General features: G+C 35.1%; 1 protein-coding gene across 1 annotated transcript; it reads left to right on the forward strand.

Annotated features, from left to right (window-relative positions):
* Nucleotides 1-1,539: 1,539 nt before the first annotated feature.
* Nucleotides 1,540-24,446, forward strand: LOC128559255 (tubulin-folding cofactor B-like). The gene is made up of 7 exons (XM_053550506.1): nt 1,540-1,737; nt 5,404-5,547; nt 6,818-6,911; nt 10,940-11,084; nt 15,126-15,181; nt 20,532-20,604; nt 22,882-24,446. The coding sequence occupies exons 1-7, from the start codon at nt 1,618-1,620 to the stop codon at nt 23,000-23,002; spliced, it is 753 nt and encodes a 250-aa protein (XP_053406481.1). The 5' UTR covers nt 1,540-1,617; the 3' UTR covers nt 23,003-24,446.

Consider the following 24,446-nt stretch of genomic DNA (forward strand, 5'->3'; position numbering starts at 1 on the left):
ATTTACAAACTGAAACGGACTTATTTCGGAAAAAAAAAATTAGATGCAGATACACTAATCAGTGTGTAGTTTTAATCTATTTTTAAAAAAGTTCACGTTCTGTTGTTTGCAAGCTATTGGGTTATAGTACAATTCTGCTATAAGCAATGTGACGTTCTGTAACCTCATGTTACCTGGTGTAACCCTTGTGACCACATGTCCTTAAACGTTATCATGATTATGGTATAGTACATTAAGAAAAAATGTTCTTAATAGTGAAAAAAACTGTAACCTGTAGCCCAGGTTACAAACACATATGCTTGGGAATTTAGGTTGTTTTTAGGACATATCACATTTATGGTCCAAAAACAACCTATTTTCCATGGGTTGGTTTATTTGTTACCTGGTTACAGTGGTTACATAGGTTACAGTGGTTACATAGGTTACAGCAATATAGATCATAATCAAACTTCATGTTTAATTCTATTTTCAATGGGTTGGTTAAAAGTAACCTGGTTACTTAGGTTACAGCAGGACGGTATGAAGCATTTTCAGATTGGGGGTGGGGGAGGGGGGCACACATTTTAAAAATCAACTGAAATTGACATGCTGTCAAAAAATTGCAAATATAATTACCATAATTGGTCAAATTTTGGGTGCATCCCGCCCCCTTTTCCCAGCCCCTCGTTCCTCAACCCTGCACAGCAATATAGATCGATCGGAATCAAACTATTTTCAATGGGTAGGTACACTAATATACAAATTGAGATCATTATAAAATACCTCAATGATAAACAGGTTGACAGTGAACATGTGATCATTTCTGTTTGTTTGAATTGTGATACTGACATAAAAAATCATCAGCAGCGTAGAATAACGCTATAGAATTATTTTGTGTAAACAAGTCGTTCACACACAAAGATCGAGATATTAATGCACGTGCCGATTATGTTATTTTGCACGTCCGCTCTAAATTTTAGTCAATTAGAAATCAACGCCCATTATTTTATATTCATGTGATAAGTATTCATACAATAATAATACTGCAGTACTGGTACTGATGATAAACCCGAACAGAAAATGAGGTTTTTTACCTGTACAGTAACTTCTTTATTCCTGCAAATTGAAATCTTTTTTATACAAATTTATGTAAGTCATTTATTTATACAGAATATTAACCAATTTTGTTTTTGTTTACACCATTTGGTGTTGTAAGTGGAACATATTAGATGGTGTGTTCAATTTTATAAATAACCGATTGCAATCGAATATTTCCAAGGTGTTCGACTTTATCATCTGTCCGGGTTTATCATCAGTACCAGTATATGTCATATATATAATTGGTTTTAACTGTTCTTAATAATAGGGTCGCTCAAAAGCTCTACAGTATACAGTAGAGCTTGTGTTTATTGTTTCACGAAGCGACATAAATAGATTTACCTAGATCTATCTATTATTCTGAATTTTGTATTTTTTATACATTTGCGTAGGATTTAGTTTTACTCAACCTTACTGTACAGTAGCTTTAACATAATTAGGATACTGAATCGCATTTATATTCAAAGTCAATAAAGGGGGATAACTCTACGAACATTCGCGAACTGTCTGCGAAAGTAAACAAACAAACAAACAAGAAAAATGGCTCAAGAATATTCTGTCATAACGCAGAGCTTGGTTACTATAAATGTATCAAGCTCACTTAATAGTTTTGGCAGTGAGAGAAGATTTCCAAAGGATTTAAAGATAGCAGAATTGAAGGTATGGCTGCCTTGTCAGGTTGTGAGACCTGACTCAAAAAATTTAGGGGTAATGTTGAAAAAGAAAATGTTACTAAGTTAATAGGAAATAACAGCAACATAGTCCTGTTTTTTATTTCCGCTTATTCATTTATTCCCTTAGTACCGTGAAAATAGCAATAAATGGCCTTCAGTACGAATCCGTACTTCTAGACACTTCCTAACTTATAACAGGAAGGTCTAATACGGGGAGTAGAAACTCCGTATAAATCAGTACATTTATCTGTACTATGCTGTCGTCCATACCTGTAAATATCGACCAGTCGTTAGCGATCGATATTTTGTTTTCGTCACTATCGGTTAGCGCGTAATTAGCATATTACCTCAAATTAATCATGGAGCTATAACACTTATTGTTCAAAGGGTTTACCAGTCACATGTTAAGTGGCGATAATTAGATGATCAGAGATTGATCTAAAGGGATTCTGAAGCAAAAACAGCATGCGACTGCATGTGGTGATATGCTTAATTATTATGAATTAACTCGAGCTCACTTCCCTGAAGAAATATTTTACCACGTAACTTCAAACCTTTATCAAAGGGCCGATTTATGTTGGATTTGAATAAAAAAAAATGGAAAATAACAGAAAGCTGACACTTTTCTTAATCTTGTAGAGCCATAATTATAATTATTGTTTATAATGTCAGATTTCTACATACAGAAACAAACATTCTTCTTGAACGTAGGGAATGTTTCAAACGAAATTGTTGTTTAAACTCCAAAAATTAGTTTAATAAATTTAACCTTAAAACTGATGTGTGAAAAATACAATATATTTAAATTAAAATAACAATATTTTTTTTTAAAAAGGCCGACAACGAAGTTACATTTAGTATTCCGAACTTTTAGATAAAACTGCAGAAAATCATCTAGGTTTAACACGCATTTAAATAGTGAAGAACAGAGCAATATCATAAACAAATATTTTCAGGCAACAGTTTACAGTTTTGACTTGCTATTTTCATTTAAATATGTCCTAATTTTTTTATTCTAAATACTCTGAATCAACAAGGCAAATATCATGTAAAAAACGACATCTTTCTCTCTGGGTAAGACAAGTCTAGATTTAGCCATTTTCACAGGGCGAAAAGTAACATTAATGTAGATATTTTCCATTTAAAAACAGATGCAGGCAATAATTTCATGGCAGAACTTTTGTTTTCAACAAAAAATTCAACAAATGCTTTCCCAGATTTTCACTGAAAGGACGAGTTAAACTGTAAGGTGTAAGTGTTTGAGTAATAGCAGAATTAACCTACAGCATACGCTCCGATTGGACGACAGCATCAGATAAGATAAATGCCTGTTTCCAGTCCCCGTATCAGTTGTTCCAGCTTATAATTGACCTATTCATAATTTTAACATGTCCAAAACATTGCAGAATGATACTTATTTCACTTGGGTATTGATTACATTTTACTCGGACTTTATCATACACTCCCTGCGTAAAATCTCAAACTTAACTGAAATAAATGTATTAAATCAATATAATATTTCAAATTAAATTCAATGAAACTTCAAAGGTCTGTTGTTTGTAGCATCATCTGGGGCATGTGCAGTTAAAGATCTTAATTTGATTTCTAAAATAGTGTGATATTTATTTCTAGTCACTATAGGAGAGATCGCCGTGACGTCACGCGTTAACATCTGTTTATCTGGTGGTTGGCAAAACAAATGATTTTAACACCGTTTGAGTATTGAATCAGAATTTTTAATTTTTAATAACTTTTTTGCTCATTTATGGATTTTCAAAATTCAAAAAGATTTGAAATACTAACAATCTTCATATTTTTGTATCCAAATATCTTTTTTCAATGAATAACCGTTTTAAATGACATATAATTTTAAAAGCGGCGTAGTGATTTTCACAACCTTTAGAAAAACAGTGTAAGTTAAGCGTTCATAATTAATCCATTTTATTTCGAAATAACAATTAAAAGTAATCAATAAATTGCTTGTTCTATAACCTTTCCATTGATCAAAAAATTATTTATGTAATTTGTGTTTTAAGAAAATTTAGACCGTTAGAAAAACATCACTGTTTACAAAAAACATGGACGGTCGGCTTCTGCCCACCCGATCACTGTCTTATCAGTTCTAAAAATAGAATTTGTATACAAACATGATCTCTCCTATATGTTCATTGTAGATATACTTTGTTATACCCAAGTGGAAACTGGCAGGTACTTGAAAATGCAGCTCTCTGATTGGTCAGTTAGAACCCCTAATGTACTGTGATGTCATGATAAAGTTATGAATTTCGATGGAAAGACATTTTGACAATCGACTGAAATAATGCTGAAAAAAAAGTCATTAAACCCGAACATACATATATGCATGCAACAAAATGTAAGATGTAAGTAACACACGGCATCTGGAAAAAGGAGGTCTGTACCCCTAGACAACTGGCCCTTAACAGGCTTGTCCACTAGGAGTATGGATCCATATCTCTAGAATCAGATCAATTAATTAATTTAAAATCATAATTGTTAATTTTTATATAACAGTTCACCGTGGTATCTCGCGTTTTGTTTACATCGGCACTGGTATTATACGAGTAACTTCCCTTGATAAATCAGTATCATCGAAGCGCTTTATTAATTAGCACCACTGTTGAAATGTTAGTCTGTAATTGACTTGTATACTATTTTTTTGACACTTTTATTAGACTATACTGTATTACCTCTACAGGTGTACACTCCTACAGTTTCCAATAAATTCAAATAAAACAAGCATGAAGTGGGCATGTGCATATTGATATGATCCAAGTCCCATTATTATTTTTTAGTCATGGCCCCTTTTTAGACTAAGCCATGTTACAAAGCTAAATTTTTACCTAGTGCATTCAACTCCTTCAGTTTAAATGAAACATCATCATGAAGTGGACATGCACATGTTAATGAGAATTTTTATGTCCAATTACTATGTTTTAGTTGTGCGCAGTTTTTGGACATATGAGAACTACTTTGGGTACTTTGTATCCATGAAGTTATTGTTGGAAATTTTATGTCAGATGATTTTTCCATTTGGCAACTGATTTTTGTTTTCTTTCTGAAAGTATTTTCAGGGGCCTATTATAATGTCAAGCAGTCCTTACATCATTCTTGTTTTCCCGAAAGATGTTTTTGCAGATAAGAATAATTCTTATTGTGGGTTAGGTTTAGTGCCTTCTGATAATGATAGGCCATATTTTTCAATTCTGCTTTCCGGCATACTGAATTCCACCATGTACTGTTTCAGTTTACAAGTGTGTATATGTTACAAAAGTGTAAGAGAGAATAGGAGTCACTTCTAACACTGACCTTGTTTGTACCGTCAAGTTTTAAACAAAACATAGAAAATAAGTTTTCATGACATTGTTCGGCTTCGATTAAATTTCATGTTTGGAAAAAAGATGAAATTAAAAGGGTATCTTAATTTCCAGGGATTTAATTGTCACTACAGAAACACAACATTCTTCATGCTTTATTTAATGATATCAAACATTACTTCACCCTCTTTATCATTTTTCGGTGTCATATATACATTCAATGCCAGACTTGTGGAAATGAACATCATGTTATAAAATTTCAGACCGAATGTAAGCTAGTAGCTTTACAATTAATCTAAAGCATTTTACACTTACAGGATAAATTAGTGTTGCTGACAGGCGCAAGTGTATCTAGCATGAAGCTAGAGTTGTTTAACAAGGAAGACAAATTGGTATGCCCACTAGACAATGACGAGGCATTACTTGGATCTTACCCTGTGGAAGATGGCATGAGGATACACGTAAATATATCAGTTTTAAGGAGGTGTGATGCCTTCAGATAAAATTCGAACTGTTAAAAACAGACATGCTCTTCCTGTAAAATGTCAGTATTATTGACATTATATGACACCGATGATATATTCCGTTAAATGTCTCTATTTGGCATCACATTTCTATAGCATGACTAATGTTGCTGCTTGCAGATATATGTATTAGCATTTTTACTGTTTAAGGTAGTGTACTAATACTTACAATATTTAGGCAGTTTTCATGCAAACTGTTATTTCAGCATTTTTCAGCTGTAAATGTACAAGCTGTGGTGTCAGTAACAGTTGAAGAATGCCGATACACCCAACACAAAGAAAACTTTATCAAATGGAAATTACAAATGAGCCACACCATGAGAAAACCAACATAGTGCGTTTGCGACCAGAATGGATCCAGACCAGACTGCGCGGATGCGCATGCGCAGTCTGATCAGGATCCATACTGTTCGCTTTCAAAGTCGAATGCGATTAGAGAAACCGTTAGCGAACAGCATGGATCCTGACCAGACTGCGCAGATGCGCAGGCTGGTCTGGATCCATGCTGGCCGCAAAACCACAATGTTGGTTTTCTCTTGGCTCGGCTCAAATTGTCATTATGTGTCCGCTACCTTAATAAAAAAATATTTAGAAGTATTAAGATGTTAATATGACATAGTGGTTGTTCATCCATAAGGTGTATTGGAATCAGAAATAATTACCTACATTCATAAACTACATTAAAAATGTGTCTTCTAGAATACGAGCCTCCTTGTCCGAGTGGTTAGATCACTGACTTCAAGTCACTTGCCCCTCATGGATGTGTGTTCAAGCCTCATATGGGATGTAGAATTCTCTGTGTGAGAATGCCATCCAGCTGGCGTACAGATGGTCGGTGTTTCTACATGTGTGCCCGTTGTGATGAAATAATGCTTAGAAGGACACCTGAGGTCTTTCTCCACCATGAAAAGCTACTAAAATGACATATGACATATAAATGTATCAGTGTGCTATCAAACCAAATAAAAAATCTAAAATTTGAAGCTGAATGTAGAAGTACTGCAGATCTACACTTAACCAAATTACCATACTTTATATTTTTTGATCTTTTCATGATGTTTTATCCTGATATAAAAACAGTGGATGAATATTCAGTGCTTGAATATGGCGCCTAATCATGTTTAATGTGTTTTGCTTCGTCTTAACACTGCTGAGTTTTGCCATAGTGGACAAATATTGTTGCACAAATTTGAATTCTGTTTTGTAGGTGAATGATCCAAATGCAAAAGTTGGAGAGTTTGAAGATGTATCAAAGGTTGAAAAGTTCGAATTGAGTGCAGACGAATATGCTAAAAGAGCAGGTAAGTTGATAAAGCCAAGGTTACTTACTTACTTACTTAATCCTCTTCGCCCCATGGGGGGCATAGGGCCTTCACCACTTGAAGCCATCTTTGTCAGTCTTGGGCAGCGGCTTTAGCCTCTTTCCACGACATAGAAATGGTCTTTAGCTCGCTGTCCAGGGTCTGCCTCCAGTTCATGACTGGCTTTCCTCTCTTCCGTTTTCCCTGGGGATTCCATTCAAAAGCATCGGTGTTTGTTTTGTTCTCCTCCAGAGTTCCCTGTTGGAGATGGTCTCTGCATGGCCAACGGATACGGAGAATCTGTCTGAGGCAGGTGTGAATACTGATAATGCCTTACAAAGATATAAACATGCTTGCAGGTAAATTACTAGACTGAATTTATAGGTTATGCTGGGGAAGGTGTAGATTTTGGAAAGTCATGTTACTGTGGAGGTCTATCATTGCTGGTAAATCATCCAGGAACACTTGCTTGTTTAACTTTTCACTGTTGCATATCTGAATACTGTTGAAAAGATGCTAAAATCACATCATACATGTAAAAATATTTTTGTGAAGGAGTTAAATGCTGTTACTTATAATATTGTAATAGAGGATTGGAATTCAACAGTGTTTTCAAAATCCCTTAACAAGGTGCAAATACTGGTTAGAAATCCTTGAAGCAGCCATCAGGCATAGTGGATCTAAGTTGTGAATACTCTCTCTACAGTTGATGTAGAACTAATGTGTTATTAAATCTTATAAATGTCTAATGCCTGACTTGATTAAAGTTTTATCTAGCTTCTACTGGTAATTTGCTAGCAAGCTTTCTTCATTTCTGTTTTCAGCTATAGTTTTCTATGAAGTGTGTATATCTAAAAAAAAAATTTGACCTATAGTAATGCAATACAGGTATATCATTCAGTATATGAGGTTGTGCACCTGGGATTTTTGAGGGTATTTCACTCAGCCAGAGTTATGGATCTTTACTTGGAAATAAGATACACATAAAAGCTTAAATGTTTGTGGTGCATATAATTTATCTCAAAGGGTATTTAATCTAGAGTCATGAAACTATATAGAAATATTATTCAGCATGTGAAGTTGTGCACCTGGGGTTTTGTTTGAAATTTCACTCTGCGAGACCAGAGTTATTGCCCTTGTCTTAGTCAGAAATAAGCATTAAAGGTTTAATAGTTGTGTTGTACAAATCTAAAAAGTATCTGACTTGAAATCATGAAAGTTGTGCTATTGGGGTTTTATATAAGATTTTTAACTTCCTTCGCCCTGAAATCCCCCAAAAAGTTTTGTATTAACATGGTAATGTTCAATCCCCCCTAACCACGATATCACACACACCAATCCAACATGAAAGTTTTTATTAGTCTTGCATTGTCAACAAGTATAATATAATCATATAGTGACAGGAAGTGGGGGCACCAGAGTCCTCACGACATACATCTACATGTACTTCGAAAATTTGTTTTACTTTAAGGTATTAGATCACTAATAGAGAACCTCCTTTTTGAAGAGTATTCAATTCCTACCATAAACCTACTTTTACTGCAGTTCTTAGGGGTGCATAGGTTCAAGCCCTACTGGGACCAATTTGTTTTTTCTTATTTTCCTTTTTTACTAGTAAGTTTTTACTTCTTTCAAGACTTATTATTGATTTTTTGTACAAAAATTGAAAAAGATGAATCTTATAAGCGATTTCCTGGTGTTCAAAGTGAATTTACTACTTAAACAGAAGAGGTAGAGTTACACATCTTTAAAAATGTTGAGTTAAACGTAGTGAAAGTTCTCTATTTTGCTATCACTCTTAGATTATATATTGTGGAAGAAAGTTAGGTAGGTTTTACATCTTCCCTAAGGTTATTTTTAAATGGAATAAGCAAAATCAAAAACAGAAACACATCATTCGACCTTATTTTTTCAATGTTGAAGTATGAATTCTGTCTCATTAAATCTGTTTACTTGAGGCACCATAGAAAAAATGACATTGACATTTTTATTAGCCCACCATCATCAGATGGTGGGCTATTCAAATCACTCTGTGTCCGTGGTCCGTCGTCCTTCCGTCCGTCCGTCAGTCCTTCCGTCCGTTAACAATTTCTCGTTATCGCATCTCCTCAGAAACTACCAGGGGATTTTGACCAAACTTTGTCAGAATGATGTATTGGTACCCTAGTTGTGTCCCTCTGAAAATCAGACTGGTTCAACAATTTTTTAGTGAGTTATGGCCCTTTGTTTATTTCTATAATTTACATAGATTTATATAGGGAAAAACTTTGAAAATCATCTTGTCCAAAACCACAGAGGCTAGGGCTTTGATATTTGGTATGAAGCATCATCTAGTGGTCCTCTACCAAGATAATTCAAATTATTTCCTTGGGGTCTAATATGGCCCCGCCCCAGGGGTCACATGGTTTATATAGACTTGTATAGGGAAAAACTTTGAAAAACCTCTTGTTCAAAACCACAGGGCCTAGGGCTTTGATATTTTGTATATGACATCATCTAGTGGTCTTCTACTAAGATTATTCAAATTATCCCCCTAGGATCAAATATGGCCCCACCCCGGTGGTCACATGGTTTACATAGACTTATATAGGGAAAAACTTTGAAAATCTTCTTGTCCAAACCACAAAGCCTAAGGCTTTGGCATTTGTAATGTAGCATCATCTAGTGGTTCTCTACCAAGTTTGTTCAAATTATCCCCCTAGGGTCAAATATGGCCCCACCCTGGGGGGTCACATGGTTCATATAGACCTATATAGGGAAAAGATTTTAAAATCTTCTTGTCAATAACCTACAACATTCAAACTTGGACCACATGTATGGTTTTGAGTGGCAAGATGAACCTTGACATGAGTTGACCTTGATTTTGACCTAGTGACCTACTTTCACATTTCTGTAGCTACAGCCTTCAAATTTGGACCACATGCATAGTTTTGTGCACTGAAAAAAACTTTGACCATGACATTGACCTAGTGACCTACTTTCACATTTTTGAAGGTACAGGCTTCAAATTTGGACCACATGCATAGTTTCGTGTTCCGAAATGAAATTTGACCTTGATTTTGACCTACTGACCTACTTTCACATTTCTCAGGCTACAGCCTTCAAATTTGGACCACATGCAAAGTTTTGTGTACCGAAACAAACTTTGACCTTTACATTGACCTAGTAACCTACTTTTCTCATGCTTCAGATGTGGAGCACATGCATAGTTCTGTGTTCCGAAATAAAATTTGACCTTGATTTTGACCTAGTGACCTACTTTCACATTTCTCAAGCTACAGCCTTCAAATTTGGACCACTTGCATAGTTTTGTATACCGAAATGAACTTTGACCTTAAGATTGACCTAGTGACCTACTTTCACATTTCTGTAGCTACAGGCTTCAAATTTAGACTACATGCATAGGATTGTGTACCGAAACAAACTTTGACCTTGACATTGACCTACTTTCACATTTTTGAAGGTACAGGCTTTAAATTTGGACCACATGCATAAATTTGGGTTCTGACGTGTAATTTGACCTTGATTTTGACCTAGTGACCTACTCTCACATTTCGTCCTTGAAATTGATCTAGTGACCTACTTTCACATTTCTCAAGCTACAGCTTTCGAATTTGGACCACATGCACAGTGTTGTGTACGGGAATGAAATTTGACCTTGAGCTAGTCAGTAAGTCTTGAAATTTGGAACACTCAAAAATGGCACATTAGTGGGCACCAAGATCACTCTGTGATCTCTTGTTTTGTGTTTTATAATTGTTTACCAATAGTTTGATGTTTCTTCTATTGAAATTAATGGTAAAATGAGTTCTCTGCAATCGTTTTGGATAGTGGCTATCACTTTGAAATTTGTCTCTACTTGAGGTTGAGGAGATACCATAAGTTTTCAAAATTTATAAAAAACGGCACGGTAAAAGTTGTTTAAAATTTGCAAAATAGTGCAAAACATGGTTACCTTTCAGAATATACCAAGCAAATGCCATTTTCTAAACATTAACTATTAGTGACCTAATACCTTAATTCACCAGATTCTGTGCGAGCATTCAAAGAGAGAAATAAGATGGGAAGATTTAAGGAAGTAACTCCAGAGGAACAACAAAGGTTAGATGAAGAGAAAAAGATAAAAGAACAAAAAGAAAAAGAGAAGGCTGAAAGCATGAAAATTGGAGACAGGTGATTTGATATTTGCTTTTTGTTAAAAATCTTTTGTTTCACATTGTGTTCATTTGTTAATGTTAAACATTGTTGCTGGAATACTGGGACTAAATCAGATCTTTCAAGGTCAGATAAATCATTTATGTTCAAAATGTATATTTGAGCTGTGCCATGAGAAAACCAACACAGTGCATTTGTGACCAGCATGGATCCAGGCCATTCTGCACATCCCTACAGTCTAGTCTGTTTGCTAACAGTTTCTCTTATTGCAGTAGGCTTTGAAATGAACAGCATGGATCCTGACTGCGGATGCGCAGGCTGGTCAGGATCCATGCTGGTCACAAATGCACTAAGTTGGTTTTCTCATGGTGGGGCTCATTCTTTATTTTGTGTATTGAAAGAAAATAGAATATAATGTTTAGGAAATAGTACTTAGAATGTTTTAATGTAATTTAAAAATGAAACAAAAAGTGATCTGCCAGTGTAATAGTTTCATGAGTTTTTAGCCCAAGCGAATGGTTTTGTATGGTGTAAAACTGATTTGGAGTATTAAAATACATAAACAACTGATCTGATATGTATAATTTCATGTCTACTACCGTATAGCGGGTTAATTCTGTGGGTTTTTTTTTTGCTAAATTTGCGGGTCGAGGCTGTCACGCAAAAATAAATTTCGCACATTTAAACTATCAGCAAAATTTTTTGACGCAGAAATAAACTTTGATATTTCGCTTGATATAATGGCTCGTTATCTTTATCTCACGAGTTTTTCGTCTGCTGTTAAGTTATTTACACCGTATTGATTATGGTTGATTGCTTTTGTTATTGTATCAGTCTATTGTTACGAATGAATGGTTATTGTTTCGGGCGTGTAATCTTTACAAGTGTATATCACAAAACCCTCTAGGTTTATGAAAAGTTAAACAAACCAATTAATGTGTGTTACTGTTTTAACTGAATGGACTGTGAATGGATTATGTACTAGATTTTGCATTTATATACCATACATTTGTAAATAAATCGTAGTTTTCTTTCAGAATGAATTACTGGTAGGAGACCTTTTATTTTTAGCTCGACTTTTCGAAGAAAATGTAGAGCTATTGCACTCGCCCAGGCGTCGCCGTTGGTTAAAGTTTTTGATAAAGTCAAATATCTCTGTTACTATCAAAGCTATTGATTTGAAACTTAAAATAGGTATTTACTATCAAAGTCTACACCAGGAGAAACAATCCCCATAACTCTGATTTGAATTTTGACAGAATTATGCCCCTTTTTAACTTAGAATTTTTGGTTAAAGTTTTTGATAAAGTCAAATATCTCTGTTACTGTCAAAGCTATTGAATTGAAACTTAAAATATTTATTTACCATCAAAATCTACACCAGAAGAAACAATCCCCACAACTCTGATTGAATTTTGACAGCATTATGCCCCTTTTTAACTTAGAATTTTTTGTTAAAATTTTTGATAAAGTCAAATATCTCTGTTACTATTAAAGCTTTTGACTTGAAACTCAAAATAGTTATTTACTATCAAAGTCTACACCAGGAGAAACAAGTCCCATAACTCTGATTTGAATTTTGACAGAATTATGCCCGGTTTTAGCTCACCTGAGCACAAAGTGCTCGGGGTGAGATATTGTGATCGCTCACCGTCCGGCGTCCGTCTGTCCACACTTTCCTTTAAACAACATCTCCTCCTAAACCACCAGGCCAATTTTGATGAAACTTCACAGGGATGTTCCATGGATGGTCCTCTATAAAAATTGTTCAAAGAATTGAATTCCATGCAGAACTCTGGTTGCCATGGCAACCGAAAGGAAAAACTTTAAAAATCTTCTTCTCAAAAAGCAGAAGCCCTAGAGCTTAGATATTTGGTGTGAAGCATTGCCTAGTGGATCTCTACCAAGTTTGTTCAAATCATGACCCCGGGGTCAAAATTGACCCCGCCCCAGGGGTCACTTGATTTTACATAGAAAAATCTTAAAAAAATCTTCTTCTCAAAAACCAGAAGCCCTAGACCTTAGATATTTGACATGTAGCATTGCCTAGTAGACCTCTACTAAAGTTGTTCAAAACATGACCCCGCCCTAGGGGTCACTTGATTTTACATATGAAAATCTTCAAAATTTTTTTAAAAATAAACCAGAAGGCCTAGAGCTTAGATATTTCACATGTAGCATTGCCTAGTGGACCTCTACAAAATTTGTTCAAATCATGACCCCCGGGGTCAAAATTGACCCCGCCCCAGGGGTCACTTGATTTTACATAGGAAAATCTTAAAAAATCTTCTTCTCAAAAAGCAGAAGCCCTAGAGCTTAGATATTTGACATGTAGCATTGCCTAGTGGACCTCTACTAAAATTATTCAAATCATGACCCCGGGGTCAAAATTGACCCCGCCCTAGGTGTCACTGGATTTTACATATGAAAATCTTCAAAAATTTTCTTAAAATAAACCAGAAGGCCTAGAGCTTAGATATTTCAAATGTAGCATTGTCTAGTGGACCTCTACAACAGTTGTTCAAATCATGACCCCAGGGTCAAAATTGACCCCGCCCAAGGGGTCACTTGATTTTACATAGGAAAATCTTCAAAAAATTTCTAAAAATAAACCAGAAGGCCTAGATCTTAGATATTGAAATGTAGCATTGCCTAGTAGACTTCTACAAAATTTCTTCAAATCATGACCCCCAGGGTCAAATTGGCCCCGCCCCATGGGGTTACTTAATTGTACATAGAAAAATCTTCAAAATTTTCTAAAAATAAACCAGAAGGCCTAGAGCTTAGATATTTGACATGTAGCATTGCCTAGTGTACCTCTACAAAATTTGTTCAAATCTTGACCCCCCAAGGGGTCAAATTGACCCAGCCCCAGGGGTTACTTGATTGTACATAGGGAAATCTTCATAAATTTGTTTAAAATAAACCAGAAGGCCTAGATCTTAGATATTCGCTATGTAACATTGCCTAATAGACTTCTACAAACTTTGTTCAAATCATGACCCCCGGGGTAAAATTGGCCCCGCCCCAGGGGTTACTTGATTGTACATCGGAAAATTTTCCAAAAAATTTCTAAAAATCATCAGTTTGACATTTGAAACATGTAGCTCATATTACTCAGGTGAGTGATCCAGGGTCATCATGACCCTCTTGTTAACTTAAATTTTTTTAAAAACAATTTTGATAAAGTCTAATATATCTCTGTTACTATTAAAGCTTTTGACTTGAAACTCAAAATAGTTATTTTCTATCAAAGTCTACACCAGGAGACACAATTCCCATAACTCTGATTTGAATTTTGACAGAATTATGTCCCTTTTTAACTTGGAATTTTTTTTTACCGGCAAAGCTCTAATTCAGAGTCATGCACTGAGAAAAGTCGAGTGCACTGTCTTACAGACAGCTCTTGTTAACTCTGATTTTTGATCATGCACGTTAATGAAAAGAGTAATCAGATTTAAACATAAATCAGCTGCGCCAACTTCACTGTCTTAGATTCCGACCTAGATAATACCACCAAGACAAAACTAACGAAAACCATATGCATTTGAGTGGTTGATTATGACATAGTAAATGCAGTAGCTATTTCCCATGCACAGAATTTACTTCCAGATAATGCAAACCGCAAAAATTAATTCCTGCTTTTCTCAAAGGTCGCAGAAATAAAAAACGCAGAAATAAACGAGGCCCATTCTAGGACAGAACCGCAGAATTTTTTGCCTGCAGAATTAACCCGCAATATGGTATGTTTGTTTAGTTCACCTGAACACTAAGTGCTTGTGACAACCCTGTCAGTCAACAACAGTTTTACTGTTAAGACTCAAGGTTAGCTTTGAAGGTCTAAAATTAGGTCTCAAAAAAAGAAAAACCTTGTTAACACTATTAGACTTTACTTCCACATTTTCTACTTAACTTTGATAAAACTTTGTCAGATTTTTTTTTTTTATGAAATCTATATCAGATCCAGATTGCCATTTTGACCCAAACCTCAAAATTTCATGCCCACGAAATTAAATGATTTTACAGTATAAGAAGTACACAATTGTACTCTATTATCAGGTGTGAAGTTCAAGTTGCCGGTCAGCCAAGTAGAAGGGGCTGTGTCCAGTATGTAGGTGAGTATTTGCTTTCTTGATCTTCAATGCTGGCAATGAGCCCAGATATCTTACAGTATTGACTAGGTTTTCAAAGGACATTCAGGGTTAGGTCATCTGAATCTGGAGTTTGCATGGCCAGGAGGAAAAAGTTGCTGACTTTGGATCAAAATTGCCTCTTCCTGCTGTGGGGTCAAAACTTTTTTGAAGTGAAGAACTCTATGCAATGAAGGCATCTAGCTGGCTTACTTTAGGTCGTTGTTTCTACCCAGGTTCCCATCCATGATGAAACGAAGTCCAGATGGGTTACCTAGGGTTTTCCTCTGCTATCAAAAGCTTGAAAGACGTCGTATTACCTTTAGTTGTGTGGATGTGACATTAAACACAACAAAACAATCTGAATTCATCAGTAGCAAGTTACCAGTAGCCAGCAGAGATTTTTATTGTTCGGTCTGTGTGTAAACCATTTTGAGTTACTACTTAATTGGCCATAGCATATATGACTGAATTTTGTTATTTTAATTTAACTTTATCAGTTTAATAATTCACCCATTTTGCACACTATATAGATTATGAAGCAACTGTGAGATGTCCCTGGGCCCATATTTATCACTATTTAAAGTCTGATACTTTCACCATTTGCTGTAACTTTGCTTAGAGCAAAATTTGTACTTAGGCATAAAAAAAAAATTGTTCAAATTACCCCCCCTAGGGTCAAATATGGCCCTTGCCCGGGGGTCTCAAGTTTAACATAGACTTATATAGGAAAAAAAGTTTAAAAATCTTCTTCTCTGAAACCACAACACTTAGACCTTTTATATTTGGTTTGTAGCATTGTCTTATGGTCCTCAACCAAAATTGTTCAATGTGTACCCCTGGGGTGAAAAGAGGCCCTGCCCTGGGGGTCCCCAAGTTTTATATAGACTTATATAGGAAAAAAACTTCAAAAATCTTCTTGTCTGAAACCATACGACCTAGGCTTTTGATATTTGGTATGATGCATTGTCTAGTAGTCCTCTACCAAAATTGTTCAAATTATGCCCCTGGGGTTATTATGTGAGTTACATAGGAAAAAATACTTCAAAAATCATCTGATCCTATTTCCTAGGCTGTCTAATTATAAATACCTGATGACCCCAAGTAATATGATGTCACTTAACTGTGACCTTGACCTACTGACCTATTTTCCTGTTTTTTAAGATACAGCCTTGAAATTCTAATGACATACACTGTTTTTCACACTAATCATAAAACTGAATTTCATTGACCATGAATGTGACCTACTGACTTTCTTAATATTTTATCATCAGTGTGATATTTGAAACATGTAGCTCATATTACTCAGGTGAGCGATCCAGGGTCATCATGACCCTCTGGTTTTTTTTTTTTTTTAATCAAGTGGGACTTTTCGGAAATTATTTTCATGTCAAAAAATGAATACAAATAAGGCCATACCAAATTGATTAATAGTTCTTCGGAAAATTTTCAAAAAAAATAGGAGCGGGCGAGCGAAATTTTTATTTTATTTTTTTTTCTCAATTTTGATTTTTTCAGAGGCGGGTAGATTTTACATGGAGCGAGCGGGCTTTTTTTATTTTTTTTCCCCAGCTTGAACCCTTGAGGAGGCGGTTATGATTATATATAAAGTTAACATTTCTTTAGAAATAACACAGAAATCAAATATTTACAGTGTGGGTAACACAGTATATAGCTTTTCTATATGTTTTAAAGACTACATGAATGATTTTGCAAATAAATTCTTGCCAGAACTCAATGAATCACTTTTTTTTATTTTGTAATTTTAATTACTAAGGAATGAGTGTCTTATTTTTAATTTTGATTTTTCTACATTAATCTGAAGACGTGCTTGAGGAATATTTAAGACAAAACAGACACATGATTGTGTGGAATAACATTCCTTCTGAAACACAGTTAAATGGCTTTGACACATGAACAAATTTGTGCCCCTAGTGGAACTCCAACCCATAGAGGTGACAGGGGAAGTGATAAACCACTTGACCAGTGAGACCTGACAGAATTGGGCATACAGATGCTTAGACATTGCTCGAATCCCTTTGGAATAATTTTTAACAGATCATGATCAGGCTAGCTTAAGCTTTTGTGGTAGAGATTCATTTCAGGCAAAAATAATAACAGACGGACAAAGAACGATCCCAATATGACCACCCTTAAAAATGTTGTTTGTTGTGCTTTGACTGAACTAGAAATTTAGAGTTGGGGAAGTCTGGTTTTTTTCCAGTTTCTTTCGTTCAATCAATTTACAGCCAATTTTAAATATATCCTGGCATCATGTGTACAAACAGGCAAAACTGTGGTTACAAAAGGACAGAATTTGTTCGAAATTATTTTCATACCAACACTACTTTTTTGAAAAGCTAAACAATTTTTAAATTGACTAAAAGTTTTTTGATAGAATATCTGACTGATGTACTATTTAAAGGAGTTACGTTCAAAAAAATTTGGGTCGAGACAATGTGATAGGTCGGTCAGGATCCGTGAACAAATATTTTTTTAAGATAGTAGTTGGCCTCAGCTTTGGGCTCTAGATCTAACATGCAGAATTAAACAACTGATAACAAATGGTTTGGAAACTTTATATCTGAACAATATTTCCAAATATTTTAACTGCATCCCCGTGCACGTCTTACAAGTCGGACTTCGTTCTTTTTACTGTATTGAACAAAAGTAGAATGTGCCTATTTCATTACCTACCGGCACATCGAAGGCCATGTTTGGCACTAGCACAGACACTCCAGATTTAAAACAGATGATGAACAATACCATAATTCCTGACTTTTTTGAGTTTGGATCATCAGCTACATGTATTACGGACGCATGAAATCCGATCAATATCACTTTGACGCATTAAAACAGTGATAAAACCTGTTTTGCCGTTATTATTCCGGACCAAGTAATCGAAAAAAAAAATTTTTTTTCGGAGATTTTTATGTACGTGCGGGCGGGTAATTTTTATTTTTTTTTCTCGGGAATGGAATTATTGATGCGGTAGTTCCGACGAACGACATATCAATTTGGTATGGCCTAAGGGGGTTATGCCTTTATAGCATCAGTTAGTTGATTTATAACATCACTGACCATGTTTAAAGCATAAAAGGTGCAGCTTTGCAACTTTTTTTTTTAGGGTAGGTCGGGATACCGGAAACAGACAAACTTTTTTTACTCCTTATGAAATTTTTGATGAACTGTGTGTAGCTCTAGAATGCTAATTTAATAATGACAGTGGAACTAGAATATCAGATTCTAGCCTTTTAAAATTACTTAAAGCAGGCGCTGAAATTTTATTCTATATGAGAACTTTGATTACTGTTGGTGATACAATAGCCTGGCTCCCTGGCTGCATGGTTATTTTTTTAATATAAATACTGCAAGCAAAATAAGAAAATTTTGAGCCTCTAAAATAGCACATTTTATCTGATGGCTGAACCATACAGCCTGGTGAAAGTTGGCCAATGTAACCCTAGATTACCCCTGTAAACTGTTAACTACTGAGAACCCTATCAGTTGTAAGGCAATTAACTATCCCACCTAATGACAAGTTCTCCTTACCAATTTGATAAGGGTTATTTGAGAAAACATCCAAGATGTTGTTATTTTCTGGAAAAGTATAATATTGAGCCCATTCATGATTCAACAGTTTAATAGTAAATGTAAGTGTGAAAATATTGTATGTGGATAATTACTTGGAATTAACATAAACTCAGGATCTTTTTTCATGAATTAAAGGTTTTATTAATTGTTAATTATGGAAACTCCACCTAAAGAAAGTGTTATGGTAAAATTAACCATGACATCAAATAAAAAAAATCAAATGTATTCTATGTGCAGAAATGAAAGAAAACGGAAAAGAAAGACAGTGCTTCTTTCATGGTTAAAAAACAGACTTGTGGTACATAATTGAGCGAGTTTGGGTATTAATATTTCGGAAGATGTCAGTACAGCGAAATTTGCTGTAGAAATTGTGCTAATGACTCGACTACGTATGACTCACGCGTTGCATATCCTACAGTTTTTTTTAAATGTACGTTTATAATTATGGGGCATACATTGGAAAATTGTGAAAATATTATAATAAACAAATAATTGAAATAGCAAGAGTTGTCCGTAAGACAGCCAATATTCGACAATTCAAAGTATTGTCCCAGAAGCAGGAAAATGTTACCCTAAATGTTAAAAATATATTTAGAGTTTCAATCCAGTATCTGCATTAGTTTTGGAGATAGTAACTTGCAAGCAAAACTTTAAACAGAAGTTTTATGTTCAAAAGGGGACATAATTTGACCAAAATGCATGTCAAAGTTATTGGACGTGATGCAATTAACTAGTTATATAACCCCGAAGGCACATGTGAAGTTTCAATTTAATATCTGCATTCATTCTGCAGACAGTAACTTGCACGCAAAACTTTAACCAGATTTTCTGTTACATATATTTTACTTCATTTTTTCCTTTGTATATATCCTGTAAATACACTGCCTTCACACCTCCTTTTTTAATTTCACAAGAGTCACAAGAGGTGGAACATTGTGTGCTGTCTTTATTGAAAAAATCAAATGCAAATGGGGCAATTTTAAAAGTTAAGCTTTAAAATGCCACTACCAGAATAAAACCTTTGAAATACCCTTTTACAACATGCTCTTGGTTTGGTCTTATTTGTTCATAATTATTTTAATTTTTTTTAGACCTTTAAGTATAGCTTCACCCATTTAACTATTGAAGGTGTACTTTATAATGATCTAATTCTTGGAAATAGATCACAAATCTTTTGTTAAATACACATCCCTTTTGTATGAAAGCACATTCCAGTTGCCTGATAAGCCATTACAAGCTGAGGACAGGCCATAAATCGGTAAATTAGCTTCGGCTCATTAAATGGTGGCTAGCACATGGAACCCTTAGATAACATGTCACAGTGATAGCAGCTGATTATCACTTAAAGAAATTAATGGGAATTTGTCTCTCAAATTTGTGAGACACTGTAAGCCAACTTTCACCAGTCCCTATGTTCGGAGCCAGGGGCAATAAAAAATGTCAATGTAGAAACAACCTGCTGGAGTTACTTCCCTCTTAATGAATAAACATAATATATGTAAATAAGAACAAACATAGGGACGGGAGCCAGTCTAGTGATACAATTGTTAACTGAAAATGTTTTCACATGAACCAGAGGTTGATTTGATGTGTTGTTTCCATTCAAATTTTTATTGAGCACATTTATTGACACCCTGCGCTCAAACAAGCATGCTTTTGGTTTATTATTCATGTTCACAACCTACTAAATGCATCTTCAGAAAAAAATTATTACTCATTATAATAACTTCTTGTTTCACAGGCACAACAGATTTTAAGCCAGGTTATTGGGTTGGTGTTCAGTATGATGAACCTGTTGGCAAAAATAATGGAAGGTATATTTATAATAAATTGATTTTGAAATTATAGACTTAGCTTATTGAAACATTTACAATTTCAGTTTAATGTTAATTCTAACATGACACAAACTGAGTATGATATGATATATTTCGATGTTTGATTCATTACTACTCTGACAGCTAATGTACAGTTGAACCTGCCCTAAAGGTCACCTGTATTAAGCAGCCACTTGCCTTGACCTTCAGCCTGCTAAATTTTTAAAATGAACTGGTCCATCATTCAATTTGGGCAATACCATTTACCGGTATTATTCGAAGGGGTGTTCACTGAAAATTTAATGACTGAATAGTGAACAGTGCAGACCATAATCAGCCTACACAGATATGCAGGCTGATCTTGGTCTGCACTGGTCGCAAAGGCAGAATGACTTGCCGCCAGCAGGCTAAAGGTTAAACAACAAGTGGGCAAACGTTCTAAATTGACTTTGTGTTCTACTTTCATCGTGTCTTAAACAGCCTCTTGCCTTAAGCGACCAGGTTGTGCTATTCCTTTGACTGGCTGTTTAAAGACATATCTGGGAATTACCTATGCACATCTTTTTACGCATTACAAACTGTTGCTGTGATGGATAATTTAACAGGAAAAAAATGACTTGATTACTTTATCAATCGATATGTATAGATACGAAAAACTATGTGACTGTTATGTACCAGATGTGAGTTGATTAATAACTGGCAAGGTTTTATCAAGTGAAACAATGAAAAAAAAATAGCAAGTAGCAAAAAATAAATTTGAAGCATTTGAACTTTAAAACCTGCTTTTATTTTTAGCAATGTTTAATGATTGGTCTTCAAGATTGCTAAGTTAGCAGTAAAAGACTTAAGGTTGGATTTTTATACGCTCGTTTGAACAACCGGATGTATTATGGGAACACCCCTGGTAGGTGGGCAGCATCCACAAACTTTGTCCGGAGCATATCTTCTTCATGCATGGAGGGATTTTGATGTAATTTGGTACAAATGTTCACCATCATGAGACGGAGAGTCATGTGCAAGAACCAGGTTCCTAGGTCTAAGGTCAAGGTCACACTTAGAGGTCAAATTCAATAATGACTTTGTCGGGAACATTTCTTCTTCATGCATGGAGGGATTTTGATGTAACTTGGCACAATTGTTCACCATCATGAGACGGAGTGTCAAGTGCAAGAACCAGGTCCCTAGGTCTAAGGTTAAGGTCACACTTAGCGGTCCAAGGATGCAAGAATGACAACTTTGTCCAGAGCATATCTTCTTCATGTATGGAGGGATTTTGATGTAACTTAGCACAAATGTTCACCACCATGAGGCAGAGTGTCTTATGCAAGAACTAGGTCCCTAGGTCTAAAGTCAAGGTCACACTTAGAGGCCAAAAGTCAGATACAAGAACGATTTTGTCTGGAGCATTTCTTCTTCATGCATGGAGGGATTTTGATGTAACTTGGCGCAAATGTCACCACTATGAGAGGGAATGTCGTGGGCAAGAACCAGTCCCTAGTTTAGAATTACATCCCTTTGTTGTTACTATAAATACCTTACATTGTAACTTTTTTATTACTGGTTGTAGGGGAAAATAGAGACCACTTTTCTGTAGTGCAATATTCATGTTACATCCAATTTTGAGGTGTATTTTGACCTATCTCTACCTGGTAAGGATTTTTGTGTGGAATTAGAACTTTTTTTAAGATTAACTTCATTAAATAACTTATATTGTAACTTTTTTGTAATTGACCGTAGGTAAAAACCAAGACCACTTTTCTGTGGTACAACAAAGATATTACTTTCAAATTTTAGGTGTATTTTAAAGTATCTCTACCTGGTCAGGAGTTTCTTTGTGGACTTAAAAAAGCAAAACAATTACAAGAATTTCTACACAACAACAGAATTAAAACTTCTTTTGCAAATACAGGTGCTAGTGTAAAGAAATTTGCTATGACTGGCGTATATTGTGACATTCTGGCTCTTTTGTTTTAATCTGTATCTGCTGTATATGGTTTGTCAGAAACATAATTGAGACGCACCTTGAGAAAACCGACAAAGTAGCTTTGCGACCAGCATGGATCCAGACCAGACAGCGCGGTTTCTCTAATTGCAATAGGCTTTGAAAGCGAACAGCATGGATCCTGACCAGACTGCACGGATGTGCAGGCTGGTCTGGATCTATGCTGGTCGCAAAGCCACTGTGTTGGTTTTCTCATGGGGTGGCTCATATAATGATATGTATACTCTTAAACAATGTTCCTATCAAGGATAATTAATTCAATGTGTGTATTTCAGTGTGAAAGGAAGACAGTACTTCCAGTGCCCGGACAAGTATGGAGGATTTGTAAAACCAGAAAATGTAGAAGTTGGCGACTTTCCGGAAGAAGGGTTTGATGATGATGATGATGAAATGTGATATATTTATAAGTTAAGACAATTAGGATTTTTTTTAAATTGCTTGGAAGTCCAGTATTAGTTGGTTTCCCAAGTCAGAGAATAAGAGATTAGTTTTGTTCCTTAAATCAGGGAACAAGAATGAATGACGCAGTTCATCTCTATGTGCATTACCAAGAACATGATGGCCGAAGAAGAATTGAAGCCCAAAGTGTTTGTGTTTCATGAGGATACAACTTAATTTTGATTAAATCAGATGATTGAAATGCAACTGTTATGATTACTGAAATTATCATTGTGTAATTTAGGCCCTAAATATTCCACTGTTTCTGAATGGTAGCAAACTGTCGACAATATTTTGTTGTTGCTTATTATCGTTAAAGTTTGAACATGTAGAATGTCCACCTTGTAGCTTATTTTATAGTAAAAGATGATTGTCATTTATTTTACATCAGTTATACAGAACTGTTAAAACTGAATGGTTCTATAGATTGGCAAATATTTGCTATGTCTTTACATTTTTTTCAGACTAAGTTAAAATCGTTCTACCAAAGAGTTGATAAATGAGGTGTTAAAATTTTCATCCCATAGGCACCTTACCTTTGTGTACACATTTTTGTAAAATTGATAAAAAAAGGTGATACGTTAATTTGAATGAGAATCTGAAGTTAGAACAGAGCTAGATTGATAAGAATACAGAGATAGATTAAAGTTAAACATTTCTTTCAGAGTTTAATGTCTGTATAAGTGTAACATAGAATTGCAATAGGTTGGTGTTGTAGTTGTAAAGGATGAGAATATATACAGTTAAGCTTTCATACCTTCGTTTGCAGCTGAAACCTTTGTACAATGTATCTATATTTATCATGCAGTTTTATGGATGCCTTATGTTCAGCATAGGTCTACTAACCTGATATATTCCATGCTGTATGAGGTCAGTAGATTTACACTATAATACTTCATTTTTACATTAAAACAAATTATGAATTGAATTCCTGTATACATGTGCTTTGTTTCTTAATTAAAAGAATTATATTGAGAAAAATACTAAACAGTAGGCTATAGAAGATGAAACTGATCTTTAACCATATATATATATATTTGTCATGAAAACTTGCTGATTTTCTTCCTGGTAACAGGTATAAATTTAAAATGCCTCGTTAAAATTTGATTTTAATTGCTGGATAAAAGATACTTCAGTATCTAGAATGTATAGTAAAATAAGTACATGTACAGTAGATGGCAATTATTGGGTTAGTAGGTTTATGCAAGAATTAAGAGTTGCTGAAGCTTGCTTATAAGATGTTTCAAGCACTCACCTACACTAGTAACAATAGCCTGACAATGTACAAGTGAGCCGCGCCATGACAAAACCAACATAGTGGGTTTGCGACCAGCATGGATCCAGACCAGCCTGTGCATCCGCGCAGTCTGGTCAGGATCCATGCTGTTCGCTTTCAAAGCCT

Source organism: Mercenaria mercenaria, chromosome 1, assembly GCF_021730395.1.
Source record: "Mercenaria mercenaria strain notata chromosome 1, MADL_Memer_1, whole genome shotgun sequence".
NCBI lineage: Eukaryota > Metazoa > Mollusca > Bivalvia > Venerida > Veneridae > Mercenaria > Mercenaria mercenaria.

Excerpts from the sequence above, each read along its gene's own strand:
- LOC128559255 (XM_053550506.1), top strand. The coding sequence starts at position 1,618 with ATGGCTCAAGAATATTCTGTCATAACGCAGAGCTTGGTTACTATAAAT. Across the intron at positions 15,182-20,531 it reads GGGCTGTGTCCAGTATGTAG|GCACAACAGATTTTAAGCCA; the intron begins GTGAGTATTTGC and ends CTTGTTTCACAG. Across the intron at positions 20,605-22,881 it reads GTTGGCAAAAATAATGGAAG|TGTGAAAGGAAGACAGTACT; the intron begins GTATATTTATAA and ends TGTGTATTTCAG.